The 25,611-nt window shown below is 37.4% G+C and overlaps 1 protein-coding gene across 1 annotated transcript in view; it reads left to right on the forward strand.

The window, feature by feature from the left end:
- Positions 1–25,611, forward strand: part of VPS13D (vacuolar protein sorting 13 homolog D) — a 248,113-nt gene that overhangs the window by 47,575 nt on the left and 174,927 nt on the right. Inside the window, exons 23-30 of the mRNA XM_069479363.1 lie at positions 1,449–1,575; positions 3,060–3,240; positions 10,975–11,157; positions 15,908–16,085; positions 18,504–18,714; positions 20,777–20,948; positions 21,137–21,249; positions 23,270–23,482. Coding sequence (XP_069335464.1) covers positions 1,449–1,575; positions 3,060–3,240; positions 10,975–11,157; positions 15,908–16,085; positions 18,504–18,714; positions 20,777–20,948; positions 21,137–21,249; positions 23,270–23,482 — 1,378 coding nt within the window. The remainder of the gene's footprint in view (positions 1–1,448; positions 1,576–3,059; positions 3,241–10,974; positions 11,158–15,907; positions 16,086–18,503; positions 18,715–20,776; positions 20,949–21,136; positions 21,250–23,269; positions 23,483–25,611) is intronic.

The raw sequence follows: 25,611 nt of genomic DNA on the forward strand, positions 1-25,611 counted from the left end.
GTTTCTAATGGGACTTTGTAAGTTAAAATTCCTAGAACACAAGTGATCAACTACATCAGGTTCTAAGTAGTAGGGATTTATAAAGTGTATATTAAGACACTATTCCTTCCTTAATTATTAATAAATAGTGAAGATTACAAAGCTCAAATGTTGCTGCTGTAGTAAAAGCAAGCAATAATGTCTTTTGAGGAAGGACTGATCCGAAACTAAGGTTTCCTGCCTGGTGTGAATTATTTTAGCAAAGCTTCCTAGAAGAGATTGGTCTCCCCCCATCCTCCCCCGCCGCCCCACCGCAGAATGTATCCCTGTTGTTGATGGTCTTTAAGATTGGTAGAAAACTTGGGTATTTTTGTTAGAAGACATTAGGAATCAAAAATAAGCATGTGTCTTCAATTCATTGGGAGCTGAACTAGCATGCCAAATATGTATACCTTAGTAATTGTTTTGTGATGAAAATTATGGTGATAAATTTTGTTTTGTGGAAGCAGCAGTTCAGAATATTCTTTTCAGTATTCACACAATATTAAGAATGATTCATTACAGGTTCACATTCTAGTTGTACACGCCTTCCTCTTTCTTCCTACCTTTCAGGGCCTTCACTCATGTTGTGTCAGAGTAGTTTCAAATCTATGTCTCCAGTGTCTGTCTACCTCATTAATTTTGTTCTTTTAATTAAATCTCACTAAAACCCACTCAATGTTGCTTGAATACCTGACATATTCTGATACTTCGTATTTTATTTTTTATCCACAGTACAGTTAATAGATCTTATGATGCTTTGCTAATTCTAAATAGTGGTCTAATCTCAGAAAGGATCATGTTTCTATTTGTATTTATAAATGTTTTATCCTTTAAATTGTGTTTGCATTTACTTTAATTTTTTTTTTTTTTTTTTTTTTTTGAGGCAGTGTCTCACTCTATCACCCCAACTAGAGTGCAGTGGTATCATTATAGCTCACAGCAACCTCAAACTGCTGGGCTCCAGCGATTCTTCTGCCTCAGTCTCCCGAGTAGCTGGAACTACAAGCGCGTGTCAGCACACACAGCTAATTTTTCTATTTTTTGTAGAAACGGGGTCTCACTCTTGCTCAGGCTGGTCTTGAACTCCTGACCTCAAGTGATCCTCCCACCTCAGCCTCCCAGAGTGCTGGGAACGTAGGCGTGAGCCACTGAAACCGGCCTACTTTAATTTTTTTCCTTTTGTAGATGTTAATGTGTGATGTTACTGTATTATTTCAACCCCCTTTGGACTTCTACATTGAGAATCTGAAGTATTGCATAAAATATTTTTCTGGGTATATTAGAATATGAAAATTTGCTTTTGACATTTAGTTTGATTACAAAGTAAAAGCCTGAGGCATGTGCCTATCAGTTTTTCTTCCAGACACATTTGAAGTGTGTGACAAAAAAAGATACATAATAATGTCTTCTAATTTTAACATCCCTAGAGGGAGACCTGGCCTTACAGGGAAGCATTGGGAGCCTGTCTCTAAGTGACCTTACGTCCCACGGAGAGTTCTACAGAGAACGGTTCACTACAAGTGGAGAAGAAGCACTCATCTTCCAGACTTTTAAGTAAAAATATCAGTCATTTTGTCACTTGATATTTTTTCATAATCACTTGGTGTTTCAAATTCTTGTTGGCTAAACGATGAAGAAAAGTTCAAAAAAAAATTTTACCTTCTTAGGTAATATTGAAAAGATCTGTTGTAAGGAGTCCTTCTTGACTCACATTAAATTTCATTGAAATTGATGTGGGTTGAAGTAGGCTACTCAGGCTTCATAGACAGATCGACGTATGATTGAAATAATTCTGATTATTAAAAGGCCTGGGCTCTCATGCTGATGTTCCATTAACTTGCTGTGTGACCTGAGGCAAGTCACTTAGTCCCCATGCATCAGTTTTTCTACATAAATAGTAAGGGGACTGGAGTTAGATCATTTCTAAGCTTCCATCTAGGCTCTAAAAATTTTGGAATGGTATCAGCCTCTGAATGTTGTTGGTGGTATGAATGTTCATATACATTATGTGCTTTTCTTTGTTTATAGACATGATCTATATTGAATTGTTTCTGTTTTAGATTTTATAAGGTATCTTTAGGCCTATCCGGTTATTAAAAAATGATTTTCTCGGGAGATGGAGAGTTTAAGATGGTGCTTTTCAACCTTTTTGAAAGGTGTTAGAAAATATAGATGTCCAGATCTGTCTCTAAATGTTCTGGTTTTATTGGTGTAGGGTTTTTTTTTTTTTTTTTTTACATGCTAGTGTTAACCAAGGTTGAGAAAAACTTTTCTAAAAGATGTCTGAGGACCTTTTCTTTCATTTTTAGGGGGATTATATCCTACTCTCTTGAGAATTTAGATTGATTTAGTTATATTAATATTACATACCACAGTGGCATGATTCTATAATGAATGGGATAATTAATGCAAAACTCTTAATTTTCTGGCTGGCACAAAATAGGTGCTTGGCAATGTGAGTTGACTATGTCCTGTTTAATAATTTGATATCATGGCACTGTGCTCCATTAAATTCAAAAACAATTTGGAAGACTTTTAATTTATCTTTGAATGTCGATTCCAAAATGCTTCCTCCTACATTTCAGTGAAGTGAGAAGACTTCTTTCTGCCTCCAGAAGATAGTTTTCCCCAGAAACATTGATTCTGATGCCTCATTTTCTTTATTATTTTTTGGCCTTATTTTTATTGTTTTTCAAGTCCATATTGTCACAGTCTTTGCCTGGAACAGAGTATCCCAAATGCTCAACCTTTCCTTAAAGGCAGGAAAAAGAGGTGGCCTGTGAGTGAGCTCAGCGTCGGAGCCGTCCACCTGTTTAGAACCCTGGCTGTCACACCAGTCTCTTATTTAACATCCTCAACACATTGCAGAAGCATACAAAGGGAGTAATAATTATTGGAGTTTGCTTTGTAAAACCTAACTGTAGATTTGCATTTAATAGTTAAAGCTGTATTTAGGGAAGCCCCTAAATCAACCCAGGTTTTCTTCAAATACTAAGTTGCGTCCTGTTGCTGAGCCACATTTTCATCCTCACTCCTAGGTACGGACGGCCTGACCCTTTGCTCCGGAGAGAACATGACGTTCGAGTGAGCCTGCAGATGGCCTCTGTGCAATATGTGCACACTCAGCGCTTTCAGGCGGAGGTGGTGGCTTTCATTCAGCATTTCACTCAGTTGCAAGATGTCTTAGGGCGCCAGCGAGCTGCCATTGAAGGGCAGACGGTAGGTAGCCTTGTGTCTCCAAGCTGCTTTTCCAGTTTGACTGATCAGTAGAACTTTTAAGCCTTTAGAGGTAAATCTGGAAACTTTCACTGAAAAAAAAGTCAAGGTAATTTGTGCTTACTAATACATCCTCCATGTAGCAGATTATCTACAGAGATCTTACTGTAATTAGAGAGCTTTATTCTTTATTTTTTGTATCATACTTTAAGTATGTTTAAAATGTAGCTTTAACTCCATGTAAAAAAGAGAAGGCAAACTCACAAATAACGCTTGAGACTTCTGGTCCTTTCTAGGACTTTGGTGGTGGGGATACTTCAGTTGGAAAGTGATTGAGCTTTCTCCAAGTGCAGTAGATTAGAAGTTCCCAAACTTTTCAGTTCATGGCACCCTTCATATCTTGGTAGTTTTTCATGGCACATCCCAGACCAAAAGAAACACCTAATGGTATTTCCATTTACAAAGTAATTAAATCTAAATAACTTAATAAGTACATATATCCTAACAACTTAGTAGCTGTTTGAAAAAAAAATAAATTGAGAGGATAGTGTTTTTAGTTCGTTCTTAAATAACCACAATTACTAGTAGGATTTGTGTTCCTCTTGGGCACTGTGTAATTTCTCAAACTTGGAATCAGACTGGATACCACATCCCTCAATTCCTGTTCCACATTTATTTTCTCGAGGTACTTTTTTTTGGAGACGGAGTCTTGCTTTATTGCCCTGCTGGAGTGCAGTGGTGCCATCATAGCTGACAGCAACCTCAAATTCCTGGGCTCAAGTGATCCTCCTGCCTCAGCCTCCCGAATAGCTGGGACTATAGGCGCACACCACCACACGTGGCTAATTTTTTCTATTTTTAGTAGAGACGGGGTCTCACTCTTGTTCAGGCTGGTCTCAAACTCCTGAGCTCAAGCGATCCTTCCGTCTCAGCCTCCCAGAGTGCTAGGATTACAGGCGTGAGCCACCACGCCCTGCCTGGTACTTTTTATCACAGCAACTGCTGAAGACCTAACTTTGCAAAGATATGAAAGGAATGTAGTGTGCTCTAATACTGAATGTGAATTATGTCAAGCTAGTAGTTTGTGCAGTGTCCAGCAGAATTGTTTTTCCTTCAAAAATTTAAAATATCCTGGCAACACTGGAACTGCAATATCCTGTGGTATCTCCATGCAGTTTGGGAACCATAGAAAATAATTACAGTGTAGTTATTTGTAAAAACTTATTTTTCCTTTAAAAAATTATTAGGTAAAAGATTACAATCTAAGAAATAGACACTATATAGTGGCAATATTTTAATTAAAAATTATGCTTTAATTTATATTACATTTTTTTGACTATGTTAAGTATCGATTTGGTACAGTATCAAAGTAAAAAAGGGCATTTGGAGAAATCTCCTCAGTTACTATTCCTCAGTGATGCAGTTTCTCTCCCTGGAAGCAACCAATGTTACTGGTTTTGGGTATATCTTCTAAAGAATGTATTTTTTTAAAATGTGAAAGTAGCAAAATCAAATTATAGAAAGTCTGGAAAAAAGAATCATACTATTTTACCAGTCTCTCTGCACCATAGCTATGTTTTAATTTATTTCCACAGGTTTTTTTCTATGCATTTTTCCATGGTTATAATCATGGAACATATGTCTTTTTTTTCTCTTTAAAAACTTAAAAAAAAATTAGTATGTGTTTGACACATATAAAAGATTATCTGTAGCATGTATGTAAGTTACAGAGTATAATAATAAAATGAGCATCTCTGAATCCACTACCAAACTGAGAATCAAAACATCACTAAGCTGCTTCATCCTAAGCCTGTGTTCCTTTCCTGTCTCATTGCCCTGTGAATTCCTCAGGTAACCACTCTTGTGATTTTGGGGTCTACTAAGTCCCTTGAAAATGAAAAACAAAAGTTCCTTAACAATATCTTTTGTCTTGTTTGTGATCTGTATAAAAATGATATTAAACTGTATTTAATGTTCTGTGACATGCTTTTTTTAACTTAGTGTGTTAATAAGATTCATGCATGTTGTTACATTTGATAGCATTTATTTTCACTGTTGCATTTCATTGTGTGTATAACACAGATGATGTGTTCATTTTCCAGTTGAATATAGGAAAATTGGGTTGTTTACAATGTTTTGCTCTTGTGTGCTATCTCTCCTGGTGCACATTTGTCAGAGTTTCTCTGAGCTACCTGGGAGTGGAATTACTGGGCCGCAGGGTATGCACATATTTATCTTTATGAGATAATGCCAGATTTTTTTCCAAAACAGCTGTCTCGATTATATTCTCCCATGAGCAATGTATAAGAATTTCTTTTAACTCATATCCTTGCCAACACTTGTATTGTCAGACTTTTTATTTTGGGCCAATTGCTAGGTATAAAATGGTATTACATTTATGACCTATATATGCTTTTTAAAAAAATTTTAAATTGAGGAATAACATATAGTGTATACAGTAAATTGTGTAAAGCATGATAATGTTATGCATATACTTGGGAATCCAGCTTTTTTTCTTAGCCTTTTTTAAGAGTCTTTTTCCATCTTGCTTTGCATTTTTCACAGCCATCCTATGCACTGTGTAATCTATGAAGTTAGTTTATTTAACCATTTTCCTGTTTTTTAACTTTAAAAAGGAAATTTTAATTGTTCCAAGTTTTTCATTCTTATGACCAGTGCTTCTATGAATATCTTCACAGAAGTGAAGTTTTTTTCCACTTTTTGATTGTATTTGTATTGATAAGATTGATTCCTGTAAGTAGTATTGTTTGATCAAAGCTATGAATATTTTTGTGATTCTGGGTGCAACTCTGATAAATGTCTGTTAGAATTATTATGTACATTTAAAGCAATTAGTTTTGCATATATGGTTTAAACAGTAGTCAGTTTTATTGTGGTAAATCATTTGGGTTAGGAGATGAGATACTTACGCATTATTGGGTAAATGGGTTTAACTTCCTGGGTTAAGCAGAGTTTAAAGATAAATCTAAGTTTTGCTTTATCAAATTATATAAGACAAGTAGGAGGTTAAAGGAATGTCTTTCTGTTTGAACATTGTTAAATATGTGGGCTTTGAAGAAAAGCTGATCTTCTCAAGAATCTTTAATCCTAGCTGTTTGACTTACTTAGATTTATAGAGAGAGCTAAAGACCTACTTTTATTTGCCGATAAGATTAAGAGGCTATTTTGTTTGAAATTTAAATTTCTTTCTCCGAATATTGTATTGGTGATAGGTGTATTTGACCTGTAGCTGGACTTTTTTTCTTTTAAATTTTTCACCATGGGATACAGGTACCATAGCTAGTTTTTCATTCTTACATTTTCTTTCTTTCTTTTTTTTTTTTGAGACAGAGTCTCAATCTGTTGCCCAGGCTAGAGTGCCATGGCGTTAGCCTAGCTCACAGCAACCTCAAACTCCTGGGCTCAAGCAATCCTCCTACCTCAGCCTCCCAAGTAGCTGGGACTACAGGCATGTGCCACCATGCCTGGCTAATTTTTTCTACATATATTTTTAGTTGTCCATATAATTTCTTTCTATTTTTAGTAGAGACAGGGTCTCGCTCTTGCTCAGGCTGGTCTTGAACTCCTGAGCTCAAATGATCGACCTGCCTCGGCCTCCCAGAGTGCTAGGATTATAGGCGTGAGCCACCGCGCCCGGCCTTACAATAATCTTGTTTGTTCATTTCTTCAATTATTTATGAATGATGGATTTGTCATGCAATCTGCCAGATGCCTGGAACATAGTAGAAAACAAGACAGATGAGGTCATTGCCCTCATGGAGTTTATATTTTAGTGGGAGGATATAAACCAGAAGAAAAAAAGATAATTAGTTATGATGATACCTAATGAGGTGTAGTGGTAGGCAGGTATGTTTTTTTCATTTTATTGTATAAGGTGAGGAAACACTGTTAACCCTTAACTCTGGTTGACTGATCATTATTCATTGTTTTTCCCATTGGCATATAACTGAAGGCATGTTAAAAATGTAAGAGCTATTATGCAGGATACCATTAATAGTTTAGTATTTTTAAATCTGTAAATTATTTATAGTATATTGAACTTTAAAAAATAGAGATGTGTATATAGGAAAAAAGACTGAAAAGATACGGTTTGACTGTGATAATAATAATAGCTGTTACATATTCACCTTCAAGTGTTTTAGGTGTGTTGGTCTCATTTAATCCTTATAACAACTCTTTGACGTAGGGATGATTATTATTCCCATTTTACAGATAAGGAAACTGAGTCACAGAGACCTTAACAACTTAACCAAGATCACCAAGCTAATTAAGTGGCCAGAGTGGGGATTCAAACTCAGGTAGTCAGTCAGGCATCAGGGTTCATACCATTAATTCCTATGCTAAACTGCCAAAATGGTAACATTATTTATCTTTGGAGGTGAGATTATGGGTGATTTCAGTTTTCTTCTATTTGCATGTCTTTCTCCTCTAAATTTTCTGCAATGAATGTGAGTTAATATGTAATTCTCAAATTTACTTAAAACAGACAGACTAGCCATTAGTTGATAGATAATATTGACAAATCATGTACAGTTAGGAAATGGAAACAGTATTTATTTTTTAAATTCTCTGACTTGTATACTTAACATCTCAAAGAAATATCTTTTTATATTATAAAGTTATATTTTTTCTTTTTAAAAAGTAATACAGGTTTATATATAATTTTTGTCAATTAAAAATAAAAAAGTAATACATGTGTTTTTATAGGAGATAAGAAAATATGAATAAGCAAAAAGGTAGAAAATTTAAAGTATCTGTCTTGTTCTTTGTAATCTGTATTTTTTCATTGATCAATATATGAGAAACATTTTCCAAGTCATTAAATAACACTTGCAATGATTGTGTAATATTTCATTATATTAGTACATTGTATTTTTTGTCAACTTTATTGTGGTATAATTTACATACAGTAAAATCAACCAATTTTAAGTGTACAATTCCGTGAATTTTGACAATTGTATGCAGTCTTGTAAACACAACCACAATCAAGGTTTAGAACATTCTGTCATCTCAAACAGTTTCCTCAGGCCCCTGTGCAGTTAGTCTCCTTGCCCTAAGCCCTGCACCCTAGCAGCCATTGGTCTGCTTTTTAGTCACTACAGTTTTGTCTTTTTAAAAGAATTCTGTATAAATGAAACCATACAGTATATAGTCATTTGTGTCTGGCTTCTTTCATGTAACAGTGCTTTTGAGATTCATCCATGTTGTTGCAAGAATCAGCAGTTTATTTTTATTGCTATATAGTATTCCATTGTTTGAATATAACACAATTTGTTTATTCACTTGCCCCCTTGATGGACATTTGGATAGTTTCCAGTTTTGGGCTGTTATAAATAAAAGTGCTGTGAACATTCACATTCAAGTCTTTGTGTAGATGTTATGTTTTCATTTCTCTTGAGTAAATCCCTAGGAGAGGAACTGGAGTCATGTGATAACTATAAGTTTAACATTATAAGAAACTATCTTCAAAATTGTTTAGCTGTTCTGGGTTATTCGCTTTTCCATTTGGGTTTTAGAGTCAGTTTGTTAATTTCTGTGTACTACAGAAATCCATGTTGTTGCAAGAATCAATAGTTTGTTTTTATAGCTGTGTAGTATTCCATTGTTTGAATATAACATAATTTGTTTATTCACTTGCCCAATTGCCTACAGAAATTAACAAACTGACTCTAAAACCCACATGGAGTCTGCTACAAATTTGGTTGGGATTGTATTGGATCTGTAGATCATTTTGTGGATAATTGACATCTTAACAATATTGAGTCTTTGTATCCTTGAGTATGGCATATCTCTCCATTTAAATAGGTCCTTAGCTGAGTGCAGTGGCTCACGCCTGTAATCCCAGCATTTTGGGAGGCTGAGGTGGGAGGATCACTTGAGGCCAGGAGTTTGAGACCAGCCTGGGCAACATAGTGAGACCCTGTCTCTAAAAAAAAAAAAAAAAAAAAAAAAAGCCTAGTGTGGTGGTACAGGTCTATAGTCCTAGCTACTTGGGAGGATCACTTGAGCCTAGGAGTTTGAGGTTACGGTGAACTGTGATGGCACCACTGTACTTTAGCTTGGGCAACAGAGCAAGATCCTGTCTCAAAAGAAAAAAAAAGTAAATAGGTCTTCACTTTCTCTAAGCAGCGTTATTGTAGTTTTGGGTATACCAGTCTTATGCCTCCTTTGTTAAATTTATCTATGGGTATTTCAGATTTTTGGTGCTATTGTAAATTATATCAATTTTTCAAAAATTTCAACATCCAGTTTGTTGAAAGTATAAGAAATATAACTGACTTTTGTTTATTGACTTACTGACTTTGTATCTTGCAATCTTGCTAAACTTATTCTAGCTCCTTTAGATTCTTTAGAATTTTCTGCATAGATAATTGCATTATCTGTGAATAAGACAGTTTTACTTTTTCCTTTCCGACCTGTATGCCTTTTTTTTTTTTTTTCCTTGCCTTTTTACATGAACTAGGACTTCTGGTATAATATTGAATAGAAGTGGTGAGACTGGGCCGGGCGCGGTGGCTCACGCCTGTAATCCTAGCACTCTGGGAGGCCGAGGCGGGTGGATCGCTCGAGGTCAGGAGTTCGTGACCAGCCTGAGCAAGAGCGAGACCCCGTCTCTACTAAAAATAGAAATTATATGGACAACTAAAATATATATACACAAAAAATTAGCCGGGCATGGTGGCACATGCCTGTAGTCCCAGCTACTCGGGAGGCTGAGGCAGTAGGATCGCTTAAGCCCAGGAGTTTGAGGTTGCTGTGAGCTAGGCTGACGCCACGGCACTCACTCTAGCCCGGGCAACAGAGTGAGACTCTGTCTCAAAAAAAAAAAAAAAAAAAAAAAAAAGAAGTGGTGAGACTGGATATCCTTGCCTTGTTCCTAATTGTAAGAGAAAACATTCACTCATTCACCATTAAATATGTTAGCTGTAGGCAGTTGACTTTTTAAAAATGATTATTGTTCATAGGTTGCCTTATATTTTTAATATCTACGTTCTGTAGCAATGACCCTTATGCTTTCCCAAAGTTGGTGATTTTTGTTTCCTTTCTTTTTTCTTGATTAATATAGCTAGAGATTTATCAGTTTTATCACTCTTTTCAAATAACTAACTTATTTAGGCCTGTATTACTGCCCAGCCATTCTCTCAGCAAATATTCCATTTGCACTTGAAAAGAATATATGTTCTGTGGTCTTTGGGTACAATGTTCTATAAATGTTTAATTGATTTTTTTCTTTATTGTTTATCTGTTTTCTATATCATTGATTTCTGCTCTTTATTATTTTTTTCTTTCTTACTTTGGGTTTAGTTTGCTTTTCTTTTTCTAGCTTCTTAAAGTAGAAGCTTCAATTATTGATTTTTAAATTATTCTTTTCTAAAGTAATGGTGTACATTTTTCTCTAAGCATTATTTTAAGTGTAGCCCAAGAATTTCAATATGCTTTCTTTATTATTTAGGTGAAAATATTTTTTGTTTCCCTTGTGATTTCTTTCTTGACCCATGGGTTATTTAAAAGTGTGTTGTTCTGTTTCCAAATATTGGGGATTTTCCATTATCTTCTTGTTACTGATTTCTGATTTAACTCGATGGTGGTCATAGAGTGTACTCTGTGATTTTAATTGCTTTATAAATTCATGGAACTTTTGGGAACCTGAGGTTATTTGATTATAAAATTAGGGAATTAATTGAGCCTCTGAGTCAATTTGCATTCCTCTTTCAGGTGAGAGATCAAGCCCAGCGCTGCTCACGGGTTCTCCTAGATATTGAGGCTGGTGCTCCTGTTCTCCTTATCCCAGAAAGTTCCAGATCAAATAATCTGATTGTAGCAAATTTGGGGAAGTTGAAAGTCAAGAATAAGTTTCTCTTTGCCGGTTTTCCTGGAACATTTTCCCTGCAAGATAAGGTGAGCAATCAGTATCCATCCCCTTTTCAGTTCAACCAATATTTGAACACTAGTTGAAAAATTCACCTGCTGCCGTAAGATGGTCCATAACTGCTGTTATTTTTGTAGGATATGTGTCTTGAAGAATACTTTTTGACACCTTATTGACATTTCAATTGACTTTACAAATTAGGGTAGTATAAATTATAACTGTTACTAACTGTGGGTAGTAACTGGTTTTATCAAACAAACCAATGGAATCAGTCTTCCATCTTTTTATAATGCTTTCCTTATGTAAAAACCTTCTTTCTATAATACCAACTTTTTACACAATGTGACTTTTTTTAGAGGATGAGATTTGACCAATGGTTTTCCTAAAGCCATTTACAAATGTCTTAATGAAATTTTATACAGTATATTGCTTTACAGTTTTCAATTACTTTGGCACTTATTTATTTTTTACAACAGTGTTTGGAGGTAATTAAGATGAGGATTGTTGTTATTACATTTTACATTTGGGAAAACCAGGACTCTTTGAGAATAAACAATAAAAATGGAAACACCTAGTAAATCACAGATTCTTAAAGCTGAGAGGACCTTGGAGATAGTTTAATTAGCCCCCTTCCACCTAGTTTTACATTTGAGGAGACTGAGTGATGTTTCTGGAACTAGAGATGAGGTCTTGTCATTCTTGGCTTATGTGTTCATCATTCCTCGCTGGTTTCCACAGCAGCATTTATGTCTATTTGCTTACTCAGTCTGCACCCATTTTAGCATGTCAGGAAAGGACTTAACTGCAGTTCTCAGTTAGTTAGGCCTATATTTAGTCTAATAGCTAATAATGGGGAGAGAGAGCCTTTGAGAATATGTACGTAAGATTTAAGATGTTAGGACTGACAAAAATAGCAATAAATGGGTGCTGTTTGTTGAATGCTTACACATTAGCCTGTGTTAAGCTCTTTACATATAAAAGGAAACCACTCACCACACATCTGACACCAGAAGTGTTGGTTTTTTTCCCCCACACTAACCATTCTCCAACTCTCTAGATACCAACTGAGTGTCCTGCAATTCAATTATGACACTGCCTGTAGTTAGCACAGACCCCACAAATGAAGGGCTTAGTCCCACAAGACTGCCCACCCCCAGACACCAATCACAAGTCCTGTCTCCTGTACTTCTGACCGCCTAGCTATAAATTAGGGCTTCTAACGACCCCCTCCTCAGGTTCAATAATTTGCTATAATGGCTTGTAGAACTCAGGGAAACACACCTACCAGTTTATTATAAAGGATATACTAAAGGATACAGATGAATAGCCAGATGAAGGGGCACGTAGGGTGAGGTCCAGTAGGGTCCTGAGTACCGGAGCTTCTGTTCCCGTGGAATTGGGGTACGCCTCTCCCTAGCATGTGGATGTGTTCACCAAGCAGATAGATCTCTGGACCCCATTCTTTAGGGTTTTTAATGGAGAGCTCATTTATTTTTTTTCTCCCTTTGAGACAGGGTCTCACTCTGCTGCCCACACTGCAGTGCAGTGGCATCATTATAGCTCACTGCTTCCAAGTACCTGCTGGCACTATAGTTGCACGCCACCACGCCCAGCTAATTTTAGTAGAGATGGGGTCTCACTCTTGCTCACGCTGGTCTCAGACTCCTGAGCTCAAGCAATCCAAAATGCTAGGATTGTAGATATGAGCCATGGCTCTCCACCTTATGTAGGTATGATTGATTTAATCATTGGCCAATGGTGATTGGACTCAATGTCTAGCCTCTCCCCTCTCCCTGGAGGTCTAGGGAGTGAAGCTGAAAGTTCCAACCTTCTGATCACACAGTTGGTTCTTTTGGCAGCCTCCATCCTGAAGCTGTGTAGGGGCTTTCAGCCATCAGTCATCTAATTAGCATATAAAAAGACAATTTGTCACACTGAAGATTCTAAAAAACTCTTGGTGTCAGCGAGTAAGACCAAATACAGTCTTCCTCCCTTAACTACAGGGATACTTCTGAGAAATGTGTCTTTAGGCAATTTCATTGTTTACCAAATGTCATAGAGTACACTTACACAAACCTAGAGGGGATAACCTCCTGTCCACCTAGACTCTGGTATGGCCTGTTGCTCTTAGGCTACAAACCTGTAGCATGTTACTGTACTGAATACTGTAGGCAGTGGTAACACAAATGGGAAGTATTTGTGTATCTAAATGTATCTAACCATAGATAAGACACAGTAAAAATATGGTATTATAATCTTATGGGACCACTGTAGTATATGCCTTCATTGACTGAAATGGTATTATACAGCACATGAATATATTTCTTTGTGATATCTGTATTTCAAGGCCAGACTAAAATTTTTAGAAAGAGATCAGTTATAGCCAGAATGGGCGATCAAATTCAATAATAATATTTTTGTTTCTCTACCCTTCCTAAAAAGGTAATGACTGATTTTCTGTATCAGATATATCTATATATGGGCTTGCGAGCTAACTCTGAAGGTAGCCTTGGAAGAAGAATTGCTAAAATATTTTAAGAAATTTTTACAGAAGGGTTTCTATTTTGTTTAAGCCAAATAATAGCATGTAGTTTGTAGCATGCTAATGAAAAAATTTTCCTGCGTTTGTTTTTGAGGATTTGATTTTAAGTAGCAGTGCATACAAGGATCGTTTTTTCTTCAAGGTATAATGTGTTTTTTGCCTCCTGGCTATTCTGAAAACCTTATGGGATTCAGCAGTCAATTCACATTCATATGCTTAAAAAAGAAAATTTAAAAAATGTACAGAGTATCCTTTGTCCTGGGAAACAGTTCGTGGCTGGAAAGGTGGCTGCCCCGTCATCTGTCATGCAAAGCGCGTTTCATATGTAGCAGAGCAGCTTCCTCACTTGCTGTCTCTTGAAAATCAGCCCTCCACATGAGGGTTTGTAGTAAAAACAAACAAACAAAAGAAACGAAAAACCCCAAAACTAACTCGTAAAACTAACCCTTTGAAATATCTTATTACTTGGGAAAGCCTGCTTATTATTATTATTTTTGGTGAATTACTTCCCTCCTATGTAGAGAAGTCCTTTTTAAGACCCATTAAAAAGAATTTCTTTTTTTTTTTTTTAATCCCTGGGTGGTACTTTCTTGGTGATTGTATCTTTAAATCCTAGAAAAACTGTCTTGTTGCATACCTGTGGTTGTTCTGTAGAATTCCATAAGGGCTGCTTGGAGTGTGTTGTTTGTTAAAGTATTTGTAATCAGATAAACATATCTGTGAAGTTTACCTTTCCATGTGTACAGTTAAATTGATCAGCATCTATATGAAGTGAATAATTACCTTCTTCACCAAGCATCACTTTGCATTTACATTCATCCTTTAATATATTTGCATGTGTGAGGTTTGTCTAATATGCATTCCAGTGGTTAAAGAACAGGAAATAATCCTGAAATCAAAGCTTCCAGAGGGGTTATTTGCCCTTGACTCCTATGCATTTGGAATTGTTTTACATAGATCCATGTCTTAATGAGTGTAAGTTTGAGTTTTTTGCATATGTTTTCCTTTCATTTTTTTCAACCATAGCTTATACTTAAACCGTAATTCTAAGTCAGAGTCTTTCAAAAGCTTTGGGTTAATCTCCTCAAGCCATTGATTTATTTAAACCAACTACAGAGAGGATGTAGAGATGAATCCAATGAAGAGCAACAAACACTTTCCAGAATTTAAATAAACTAAGCAAATGTTGAAATACTTAAATAATGGCATTTACCTAGTAATTTACCTTGCAAAAAAAAAGGGGGGGGGGCAGAAAGTAAAAACTAGCTTTTTTGATTGTTACTTGTAACTACTACTCAAGGTAACTGTGAAAGGGGGCAGTATTTTTGTGTTTTTCCCCAAAGCTAAGAGAAGTAAACATCTAAGGCAGCGCTGCAGGGAGAACCACTCTTCCCTTCCTCCCAACCTGCACGTGGGACGGCTGGATGGGAACAGTCTGATGCAGCAGCCATACAGACGTGTAGCTCTGAGGCTTTGGTGAAGAAACCATGGGAAGTTTAAAAGTCAGTCATTGAATCATTCTAGTGAAATAGATTTTCCTCTGTTAACAATTAACTGAAGGTTAAGTACTAAATACTTAAGAAAAGTAATATTTTCAGTAGAATTACAGAATCTGTTTTATTCTGTATTAACCCTTCTTAATTTTGATGCCCTTTAGCAGAAACATAATAGGAATGGCTAACTTCTTTTGTTTTCCATTTTGGTTTCATTTCCACAGTTGCTTAGAGAGATGGGAAATGTAAACCAATGAAAGGAGACTTTTATTATAGAAAATACAGACACATTGCCACAGCCTAATTCCGTTGGAGCCACATTGCTACTAGATACGTTTTCTTAAAACAATAACTGCTCCCCCCGCCACCCCCAGCAAAGCAACAATATATCATATAGCTGAGGGATTTGCTTTTGTTGCATTTGTCCTAGATTAAACCACTTTGAAGCAGTTGGCATCTTCAAATTTGCTCTTGAATTTCCTATAAAATTGCTATAGTTTTCAACAGGTATTGAATTATATATACTATCTCTGCAGAGAATTATATGTGACAGTAAATGTCATGACTCTGTTAGCCTCTTGTTTATGGGATCTGGGAGGCTGAGGAAAGTGCAAATATTAGTCTTTGAAGATCCTAGGGAATGGGCTAGGACTTCCAGAATATTAAAGATATAGTCCCACCACCATTGTCTTCACCCTGCCCACCCCTATTCCTGCATTCTAATTTTATTTTGTTCATTCCCAGGAATCCGTGCCTTCAGCTTCCCCAGTGGGTACTCCCAAACACAGTATGAGGAAAATGACAAGCACGGAGGACTCCAAGGGGACCCATACCCAGGGGCAGTTCATGATGCCCAGTACCTCCACCAAGCAGCAAGGGTCACAAGCCACACTGTCTGTTGGCCAAGTTTCCAGTAGTCCAGGTAAAAGAGGAGAAAAGAGCTATATAATGAAGATGGGGAAATTTACATTGGGTACAAGCAGATGCTAGCAAAGAGATAGCCTTTCTTTAGTGATTTTGATTTTCCTTTAGAAGGCTTAAGAGTCTTTGGTGTAGATTTAGCATTGGGTGACTTGTAGATTATGGTTGAATTAGCAAGACACAGTATAAAGAGATTTTAGATCATCTATTAAGACTTTTTTTCTTGTACGTCAACATAGTTGCCACCAGATGGTGATAGTATAATTAGAAAGAGTCCCACATCCTTGCAGGCCACTCTATAGACACTATCCCTGCAAGTCACTGTTTAATTCTAAAAAATGGAAAAGAACCCAGTAACAAATATTAGTGTGAATTAAGTAACAACAGAAATACTATAAGCAACAATTTTTGAAGGACATGAGCTATCCAGTTATTGGTATTCTTCTCTGTAAGAATTAGTCATTCCAAATGCGAGCCTTATTTTGGCTTTGCTGTTTCTATATGTATTCCTTATGGGTGATGTATGGGATAAATGGGGCGCTGCTCTGAGGCACTAGAGAGGGAGGCAGAATACCATTAGCTGCAAAGAGAGGTGCCAGACACCAGCAGAGGGAGGCTGCTGAATGTCTTTTGTTAGATAGATACAAGGAATGGTCAGCTGCCTGCAGTACCTTGTAGTCCTAGAGGTGACAGGAAAGTGGATTATAGTTATGTTGATGATTAAATGAGATAATCTTAATCATCATGATAGTAGTTATTGTGGAACACTATGTACCAGACATTGTGGTGCATTATTTATATTAATTATTTCATCTATATAACACCTTTCAGGTTTCATTTTTATCCCCATTTTACAGATGAAGAGACCAAAGCTTAGAGAGATAAAGTAACTTAACTTGCCAAGGTTACGTATATAGTAAATAGAAGAGTTGGACGACAATTTTTGGCCCTAATTTTTAACCTACATGACACTGCCTGTCAGTCTGTATGTATAACGCATATAGAGCATGGAGGGGGAGGCACCTGGGGGCCACTCAACAAATGTTGTCTGTTGTTACTGATACTAGGATGACAACAATGATTAGGAATAAGGCCAGTCTCACATGTAGGTGGATGCCTTTAAGAAGTGATTTGGGATGTTTTATAGGAAGAAGTTCTCTCTTCTAACAATATTTCTTGTACTGATTTGCTATTTGTTTCTGAAATTCCCCTATCAGTGATATATTGCCTTGGATTAAGACAGTGGTTTTCACACTGTTTCCATGTAGTCCTCGGATTCCATGAGAGTACCCTAGGGAATCTCTAAAGCCTACTTCTTTCCTATTCCTTGCCCCCTTCTACCAGGTCAGCTCCACTTTTATGTTTTATATATTTATCAGTGTAATCAGCCAATGAAGAACTAATTTATTCAGTGCTCACTTAATGCAAGGTGTTGTAACATTTTGTTCCCAAGTGTATTAACATGCTGTTAGACATGGCTCCTGCTATGATGGTACTTGCAGACAAATGAGAAAGACATTAAAAAAAATACATAAATATTGATGGATTATAATAAATGTTATGCAGGGAAAGACAAAAGAACAGAGAGGACCCAATATAGATTGAGATGCGAGGGCCATGCCACTGCTAAAGCTGTTCAGGCAACAGAGAGCTTGGCATTTTGGGGGAAACAAAGGCCAGTAAGCCTGAGATTCAGTGAGCAAAGGCGGGAATGGCTTGAGATGAGTTTGGAAAAGTGGGCAGTGGGCTTCTGTAGGGCCTTATAGGGATTTGGGGGAGTTTTGCAGAAAGAATTTTTTGGATTAAACATAGCCATTAAAATGTATAAAGGAAGGGATTGTTTGGTCTATTTATTTTTTCAAGGATTACTCAGGTATTTTGTGGGGAGAATGGTTTTGTGAGGGCCTGAATGGAATTATGTAGGTATAATGGAGGAGAGTTTATTTTGGTGGCCCAGGCAAGAATGAAGGTAATTTGGATTTGGTGAGCGGAAGTGGAAGTGGTTACAGGTATTTGTTTGAAAAAAGAATTTTGCTACAGGGAAAAGTTTGTAAACCTTTGGGCAGCATTGTCTCTAGGGAGGGATTGCATGTGAAGTTAAATTTAGTCATAAACCCTCAGCTGGTATCTCAGGATAGGCAGGAGACACTGACGGACTGTGACACAGTGTGTGTTTGGAGTGGTGGGCAGGTGGCAGGCTGTGTCGAGCACACGGAGCTCTGTGCGGGGAGGTCTAGGTGCCGTAGTGGAGACTTCTGCATAGCCAGTTTTCTAAGTAGTGGACGGCAGGGGGAAGCAGGCAGTTCTAAACATTTTCCAAAGGCAGAATGAACTTACTTAGAATTTTAAATTTTGTTCAGGGCCAGCCCTTTTTGGGTCCCATTTTCTTCATTATCTCTCTTTCCTTGGGTCCTTGTAGAAGACCACATTTGCTTGTTGGATTGCATCGTTGTGGATCTCCAGGACATGGACATCTTTGCTGCAGAGAGACATCCACGAGAATACTCTACAGCCACAGAGGACAATAGTGGAGATCTGATCTTCCCCTCTTACTTTGTGCGACAAACAGGAGGAAGCCTCTTAACTGAGCCTTGTAGGCTGAAATTGCAGGTGGAAAGGAACTTGGACAAGTGAGTGTTTTACATTTGAATAACTGTCTATCGTAAGTAGAATCTTAACTTGGAAATTAATGCTATTAAGGTAAGTCTGGAAGAACATAGGCATTCACTTATTTCTTCATCTGTTTAACAAGTGTTTATTGAGTCCCTTACAGTGTGCTAGACATGAAGGTACTATAACGAAAGAGAAAGCATCTGCACTTGCAGGAGCTTACATTGTATTGAGGGATATAGGAAGGAAAGTAGATGATTCTAGCTCAATGTTTGATTCAGTGTTGTAAAACTGTGTTAATAAGATTACAAGTGCCTTGGAAAGAAAGAGAAAGGGACACAAATTGAGCATGGATTTGGGTGGTGATGGAGGGTAGTGATTTCAGGCAAAGTATCCTGGAAGAGATGGACATTTGAATTACGTGTTCGAAATATAATAGATTTTGAACCTGTTATTGCTGTTTACCCTGGAACTCCATTTCATCGTAAATGTTTAGGTGCAGTCTTGCCCATTTCACTCCACGAAGCAATCTGAAAGTATTCCAGAAAGCCTAATGAACTGACCCCACTTTTACCCTTATTGTTGGCCTCCAAACACAGGATGCTTATTTCTGTAGTTCAGCATTGCTTCAGTTGTCATTCAGTTCCATACCTGGCTGGGAACCTTCTTGAAAATAAACATTCCCAGACCTACCTGGAACCTGGAATCTGACTCTCAGGGCTGATGCTCGGGCATATATTTAATAAAGTTCTTTGAGGGGACTTCTGCTCGCCTGGTCCATGTGCATGGGCTGGGAACCGCCAGTTACAGCATATGATGTCTTTCAGTTTGGAGCACTGATTTTGGAGAAAGCAGCAATGTTTTGCATCTCGACTCCAGGGAAAGATGAAATGTGACTGTACAGTAAAGAAAGAGATTTCCATTTGTAGCATTTTGAAAAGCAGCCTCATTACTTATGATAGAGTATGATTTTAATCCTTCTTTGGCCACTCTTGTCACAGTTCTTGGGTTTGGGCAAGTCATTTAATGTCACTTTTTTAGTTTCTCTCTGGATTAATGATACAATTTAGCCGTTCTCACTGGGATGTTTGTGTTTCACTCTTACTTGTTATTCAGCTGCTCCCTGGCTGGTGTTCAGTTATGGTTGGCATGGGCTATATTTGGTTTTACTGGCTAAGCAGTCTTAAGAGGAGCTTCATTATTTAGAAATCGAACACTTTGTTTTCTTTTGAAGCAGTGCTTTCCAAAAAAAAAAGTGCTTTGCTACTCTGCTTATCTAAACTTTCCCCACTCCCATCAGTGTTTATGTGCAGGTAATTATACTCTGTTAGCCCAGATAGAAGGTGATACTGAACACAAGGTGTCCTCTCAGCTTCTTACACCCCAGAAACAGGAACTCAAGATGGCACTTCCCAGTTTTTCTTTGTTGATTGCATCATTGGTTTTTAAAAACTTTTATATGCTTTTCTCTATAGACAAAGTAATTTTTTGTATTCCTCTGCCACTTCAATCCTAACCCTCTGCTTTATATGCTCAGAGCATAGTGTCTGTAGGATCCATGATGCCCACTTTACCCATGGACGGGGTGGGAAAGTTTTATAGTGTTGAGATGAGGTATACATGTGTCACCCCCTCCCCATCTGCAACTTTGCTTCTGCCCAACCCAGCTGAGATGAGTAACCTATCTAGATTTTATCCTAACGTCCCCCCTGGGCTCAACATGAAACTGGTGGTTGTCCTTTACTTACCACTTTGCTTTATTCTTTCCCAACTGTGATGTCTAAGCTATTTCTGAGTGTCATGAGGTTTTCCTTGTTAATACATTAGTTAGTTAGCTCATGTTAGAGTGGAAGATTTTCCTGATGTATATTTTGGGAAAAAGGGGATATTTTGTAGTTGAAGCATGACAATCAGACTAATTTGCTACATTTGGAGCTACATGAAACTTTTGTCGTTGGGAGTTAGAAATGAACTGGTTGGTAATATATAGGTGGGCACATTTTAGCCCCCTATTTGGGTGTGAGCTATGTCAGTGTTAAGTTAGGACTTCTTTGTGCAAATGACCTTTTTTCTGTTTCGTAGAGAAATAAGTCATGCTGTGCCAGACGTATCTATCCATGGCAATCTCTCCTCAGTGCACTGTTCCTTGGACCTGTATAAATACAAACTGATCCGTGGCTTATTAGAGAACAACCTTGGGGAGCCCATAGAGGAATTTATGCGGCCTTATGATTTACAAGACCCAAGAATTCATGTGAGTGAGAGCTTATGTTCTTCTGTAACCCTCATAGTCTCAGCTGATGTCACCCTATGTATATATATTCCCCAACTTGACCTGGAGAAAGAAGGTGAAACAACAGACAAATTAGATTTCTTGACATATTAACCCATTTTTAGGTTGGCATCATCAACTATGGACTGATCAGCATTTTCCTCTTGTAGACTGTTCTCAGTGGAGAAGTGTACACTTGCATGTGCTTCCTCATTGATATGGTAAATGTAAGTCTGGAGCTTAAAGATCCAAAAGGAAAAGAAGGTGCTGGGTCTCTAGCCAGGTATCGCTTTAATTTTATTATTTTATTGTTAGTAATAATAATCCAAATAATGCACATATTTTGTGTTAGCATAGAGCGGAGGTTGCAGAGTGGTGGTCCACAGGCAGAATGTGGTCTTCAGAGTGCTTTTGGTCTACACAGTGCTTTTGAAAAGTTTCAGTTTGTTTCTCTGTCAGCCAGTACAGGTTAGGTTATGCTCTAGTAACAGACAACCCCACATGCCAGTGACTTAAAAGAGTGAGGATGTTTTTCTCCCTCATACTATGTGACCATTGTGGGTCTCAGGCTTCTCTGCTCATTGGACTCACTCAGGGTGACAGAGCAGCCAGTGTTTTGCTGTGCCAGAGAGAAAAACAAGAGCTCTGGAATTGGTCTCGAATGGCAGCGAAATGCTCTGGCAAACCTTGTGGACCTGGAATGTGGTCCCACACGGTGCGGCAGTCAGGAAGTACTGTCTCACTGTGTCCAGGTAGTTATGGGGCGGGGGATGCAGCCCTATTTGGTTGCAGCACTGATGACTCCATCACTGGCCAACATTTAAAATATTGAGAGATTTTACGTAAAAAGTTTGGATTTCAGCTTTGTTTGGAAAAGTAGAAGCTTTGGCAATACTAGGTCCACGTTCTCACTTGGACTCACCTGGAAGCTGAGTAGCAGCCGCTCCCTTTAGATGGGGTGTGTGCACTTATCTAACAGTCCACTTATTTATAGCACTTGCTTGGTCATGTAGATGTATGAATTTCTGGTTACTGGTGCAGAACTTTAAAGAGTGCATTGTATTTTCACATGTAATAACCTTTCATTTTGATTTTTTATGAGCCCTGTAAGGTTGGGCAGATATATTTTCCAGATAGACTTTCTGACTAAGCATAAGGTCATATGCCTGGAAAATTGGTTTGATATTTGAAAACAGGACTTCAAGCCTAGTAATTTCCCTGCTGAAGTACTCTCTCTTCTAGTTTGTCTTTCCCTTGAAAATCTGCCATGGTCTGTACCTAATTCAGCTGATGAGAGCCTGGTATAGTAAAACTGGGGTCTCAGATTGATGGTTTTGTTAGCCAGCAGCTTTTTCTTGATGACTGACTATGCCTTTAGTTTTTCTCAATATGGAATAGTTCTGTATATATTGTCACAATGGTGCTGAGTAATTATGAATTGTTCATTGCAGCTTTCTCTCATTTATTAAATATTTATTTATTTATTTTTTGAGATAGGGTCTTACTCTGTCACCTGGGCTATTGTGTAGAGGCATCATCATAGCTCACTGCAACCTCAAACTCCTGGGCTCAAGCCATCCTCCTGCCTCAGCCTCCCCAGGAGCTAGGACTATAGGCGCATGCCACCATACCTGGCTAATTTTACTATTTTTGTAGAGACAGGGTCTCGCTGTTGCTCAGGCTGGTCTTGAACTCTTGACCTCAAACAATCCTCCTGCCTCGGCCTCCTAGAGAGCTAGGATTATAGGTGTGAGCCACAGTGCCCAGCCTTTTCTTCTATTTTTTTAAAAAAGGTGGTTTCAAAGGCATTTCCTATTGGTAGATCAGTTGAATTATTTATCTGTATGAAGAGTGTTACTTGTTCTGGTTGTTCCCAGTATACTATTACATAAAAGTTCAGACAGACTGGTGAGAAAAACCTCCAGGGAAGCTAGAAGTTGGCAGATGAAGGTCTAAAGGGACCCTTGGCATCCCTTGGGGATTATTACAAATATATAGTCTTCTTAGACTTCTGATGGGAAATGAGAATGCTAACGAATCAAGAATATCATAAACGTGTGGTATTATTATTTCTCACAAAGTTCCTATGAACAAGATTATCTTCTTACAAGGCATAATGACACTAAATCCATTTGGAGGGATCTATTAACAAAATCAATGAAAGAGCTCAGAATGAAAGTTGTTCTCCTTTGTAGGACTTAGATATATGTATGATTTTGCTCTTGTTATCTTTAAACTTACATACTCTTGTAAAATGGAAGAATTATGTTTCACATCTTGTCTGTTCTCTTTTTCCCTTTTAGATTTGACTTCAAGAAATGTAAACTGCTGTATGAGAGTTTTTCCAACCAAACCAAGTCCATTAACTTGGTTTCCCATTCCATGATGGCTTTTGACACCCGCTATGCTGGGCAGAAGACCAGCCCTGGCCTGACAAATGTATTCAGCTGTATCTTTCAGCCCTCAAAGAACAGCAGCACTACCCACGGATCCATTCAGATTGAACTGCATTTCAGGTAGTAGATCCAAACACTGACTCTGCCTTTCCTATGGAAACACTCCCTTTTGTGGCCAGTGAGCCAAGTCCATGTTGGCTTTAGAACATCAAAGGACCAAGGAATCACTAAAAAGAGAATTAGATAATGGGTATTAGGGCAGTGTACTGTATATTGACATGTTATTTCTATAATCTTGCAGTTTCATTTATTGGCCAAAAGATGTCTCTGTTGCTTTAAAAATAAAAAAAGTAGCTTAGCATTGATTTGAACCAGGCCCTTAAAATCAACCTCCCTGTAAACTGAAGACTGTTTTAATTTGTGAAGCAACTTGAGGAAGGAAGAAATTATGCTGGTTTAAGGAAAACAGAGAAGACTTTTGGTCTCTACAAATAATGGAAGAGAAGGTGGTTTTGGCTTAAATTACCTATTTATTCAAGTCTTGCTGACTGATTTGTTCACGTATAGAGTTTTTACCTTTTTGAATTAGGTTATGTTTTTCTTTCTGATATTTTGTGAGGCAGTGTTGTATGTGTAAAGAGCATATATTTTAGAATCAGATCTGAGCTGAAAACCTTAATCTGCTACTTTTTAGCTGTGTGTCCCAGGATGAGTTGTTTTGTCTCTTTGAGCCTCAACTTCCTCTTCGATGAAATAGAAAAAAATAACTATATGTACCTCATTAGACAGAAATAATAATTAAAATAATTCTGGCATATTGCTTGACACAGATGCTAGCTGTTAATCTTACTGATGTATCTGTGTTATTTTATGATATACTGCTGTGAGATTTTATGACTGAGCCTACACCTGAAAACTAAAAAATTAGGTCTGATCTAAAGAAATCTTTCAATGGAAATCCAAAAGGAAACTTTTGGAACCAAGGTCAGTTTCATTCTGTTAATGCTTATAATGTCATCAAATACGTTGTAAGTATAAACCACTAAGTAAAAAGGCTGGGAAAAACTTTGTAGTTAAGCAAAAAAAGAAAAAAAATCATCAAGATTATTCTTATATGTTTATATTTCAGTGTGCTGTTCAGAATTCCTAAGGGTTTAGGGTTTTTGTTTTTATTTTTGTTTTTTTTATAGAGAGAGGTCGTAATCTCCCCATATGCCTTTAGGAAGTTTAGCAAAGTGGATATTTAAACTTTTGTATGAACTTTTAAAAAGTTCGGTAGCAGGAGTGCTAGTTGCCTCTTATTGGACCCTGCCATGAGGTAGGTGCTTTATCTGTAGTCAGTTTAACCCTTACAAGTCTGCACGGTGGGTCACTTCTTCCTCATTTTACAGATGCGGAGATGGACACTTGGAGGAGGGTTAAGTAATTCCTCCCCCCTTTTTTCCCCTGGCTGGATTTACTGAATAATTAAGTAACTCTTTTTAAGGTCACACAGTTAGTAGGTCAAGTAGTCAGAGCTTAAACCTGGGTCTCTGACTTCAAAGCCCATGTCCCCTCTAAGAGTCTTCAGGCCTACCAGGTTTCTCATTATTGGTCTGATTGCAATGAGATGATAAGATGGTTGTGTTTTGCAGTTCCTTTGTTTGAAGATATTTATTTGGACAAGAGGCTTGCATATGTTTGGTCCATTTCTTCAAAAAGAAATAATTTCTTTTTGAGTTTGTTTTATTATTATAGATCTGGCTTCTTAAACCATCAGCTAGTTGTCTCACGTGTCATGTTTTTAATGTACAAGGAGCCTCAAAATATTACTTGATTTACATATTAGAGGTATATATAATTTCTTGGAGTCAAATAATGAAGTCTTACCTTGGCTCTTGCTAACAGAAATACCATTGTTAGTGAAAGAAGTAAAATGTTCTCTTGATTGGAAATTTTGAACGCCTTCCGTGTCTCAAGAAGAATTACTCTTCTGTTGGGATTTTACATGTCAAATATAAATCACTTCACAGTGTTTAAAGGCTTGAAATATTTTCCAGAAAAGGGATTCAACACACTGTGACTTTCTAGTTAGTGCATAGTTCTGACAATCTGTGTTTAAACTGGGGTGGAAAAAATTTTACTGAGGGCAACATTTTTTCTCTATTACAAAAGAGTAGAGTGTTTCTGTGAAAAATGCTGTCGCTGTAAGAAGGAGACATGCATCATGATGCCCTTTTACTAGAGGCAGCGAGTCAGGTTTAGGAGAA

Source organism: Eulemur rufifrons, chromosome 8, assembly GCF_041146395.1.
Source record: "Eulemur rufifrons isolate Redbay chromosome 8, OSU_ERuf_1, whole genome shotgun sequence".
Lineage (NCBI taxonomy): Eukaryota > Metazoa > Chordata > Mammalia > Primates > Lemuridae > Eulemur > Eulemur rufifrons.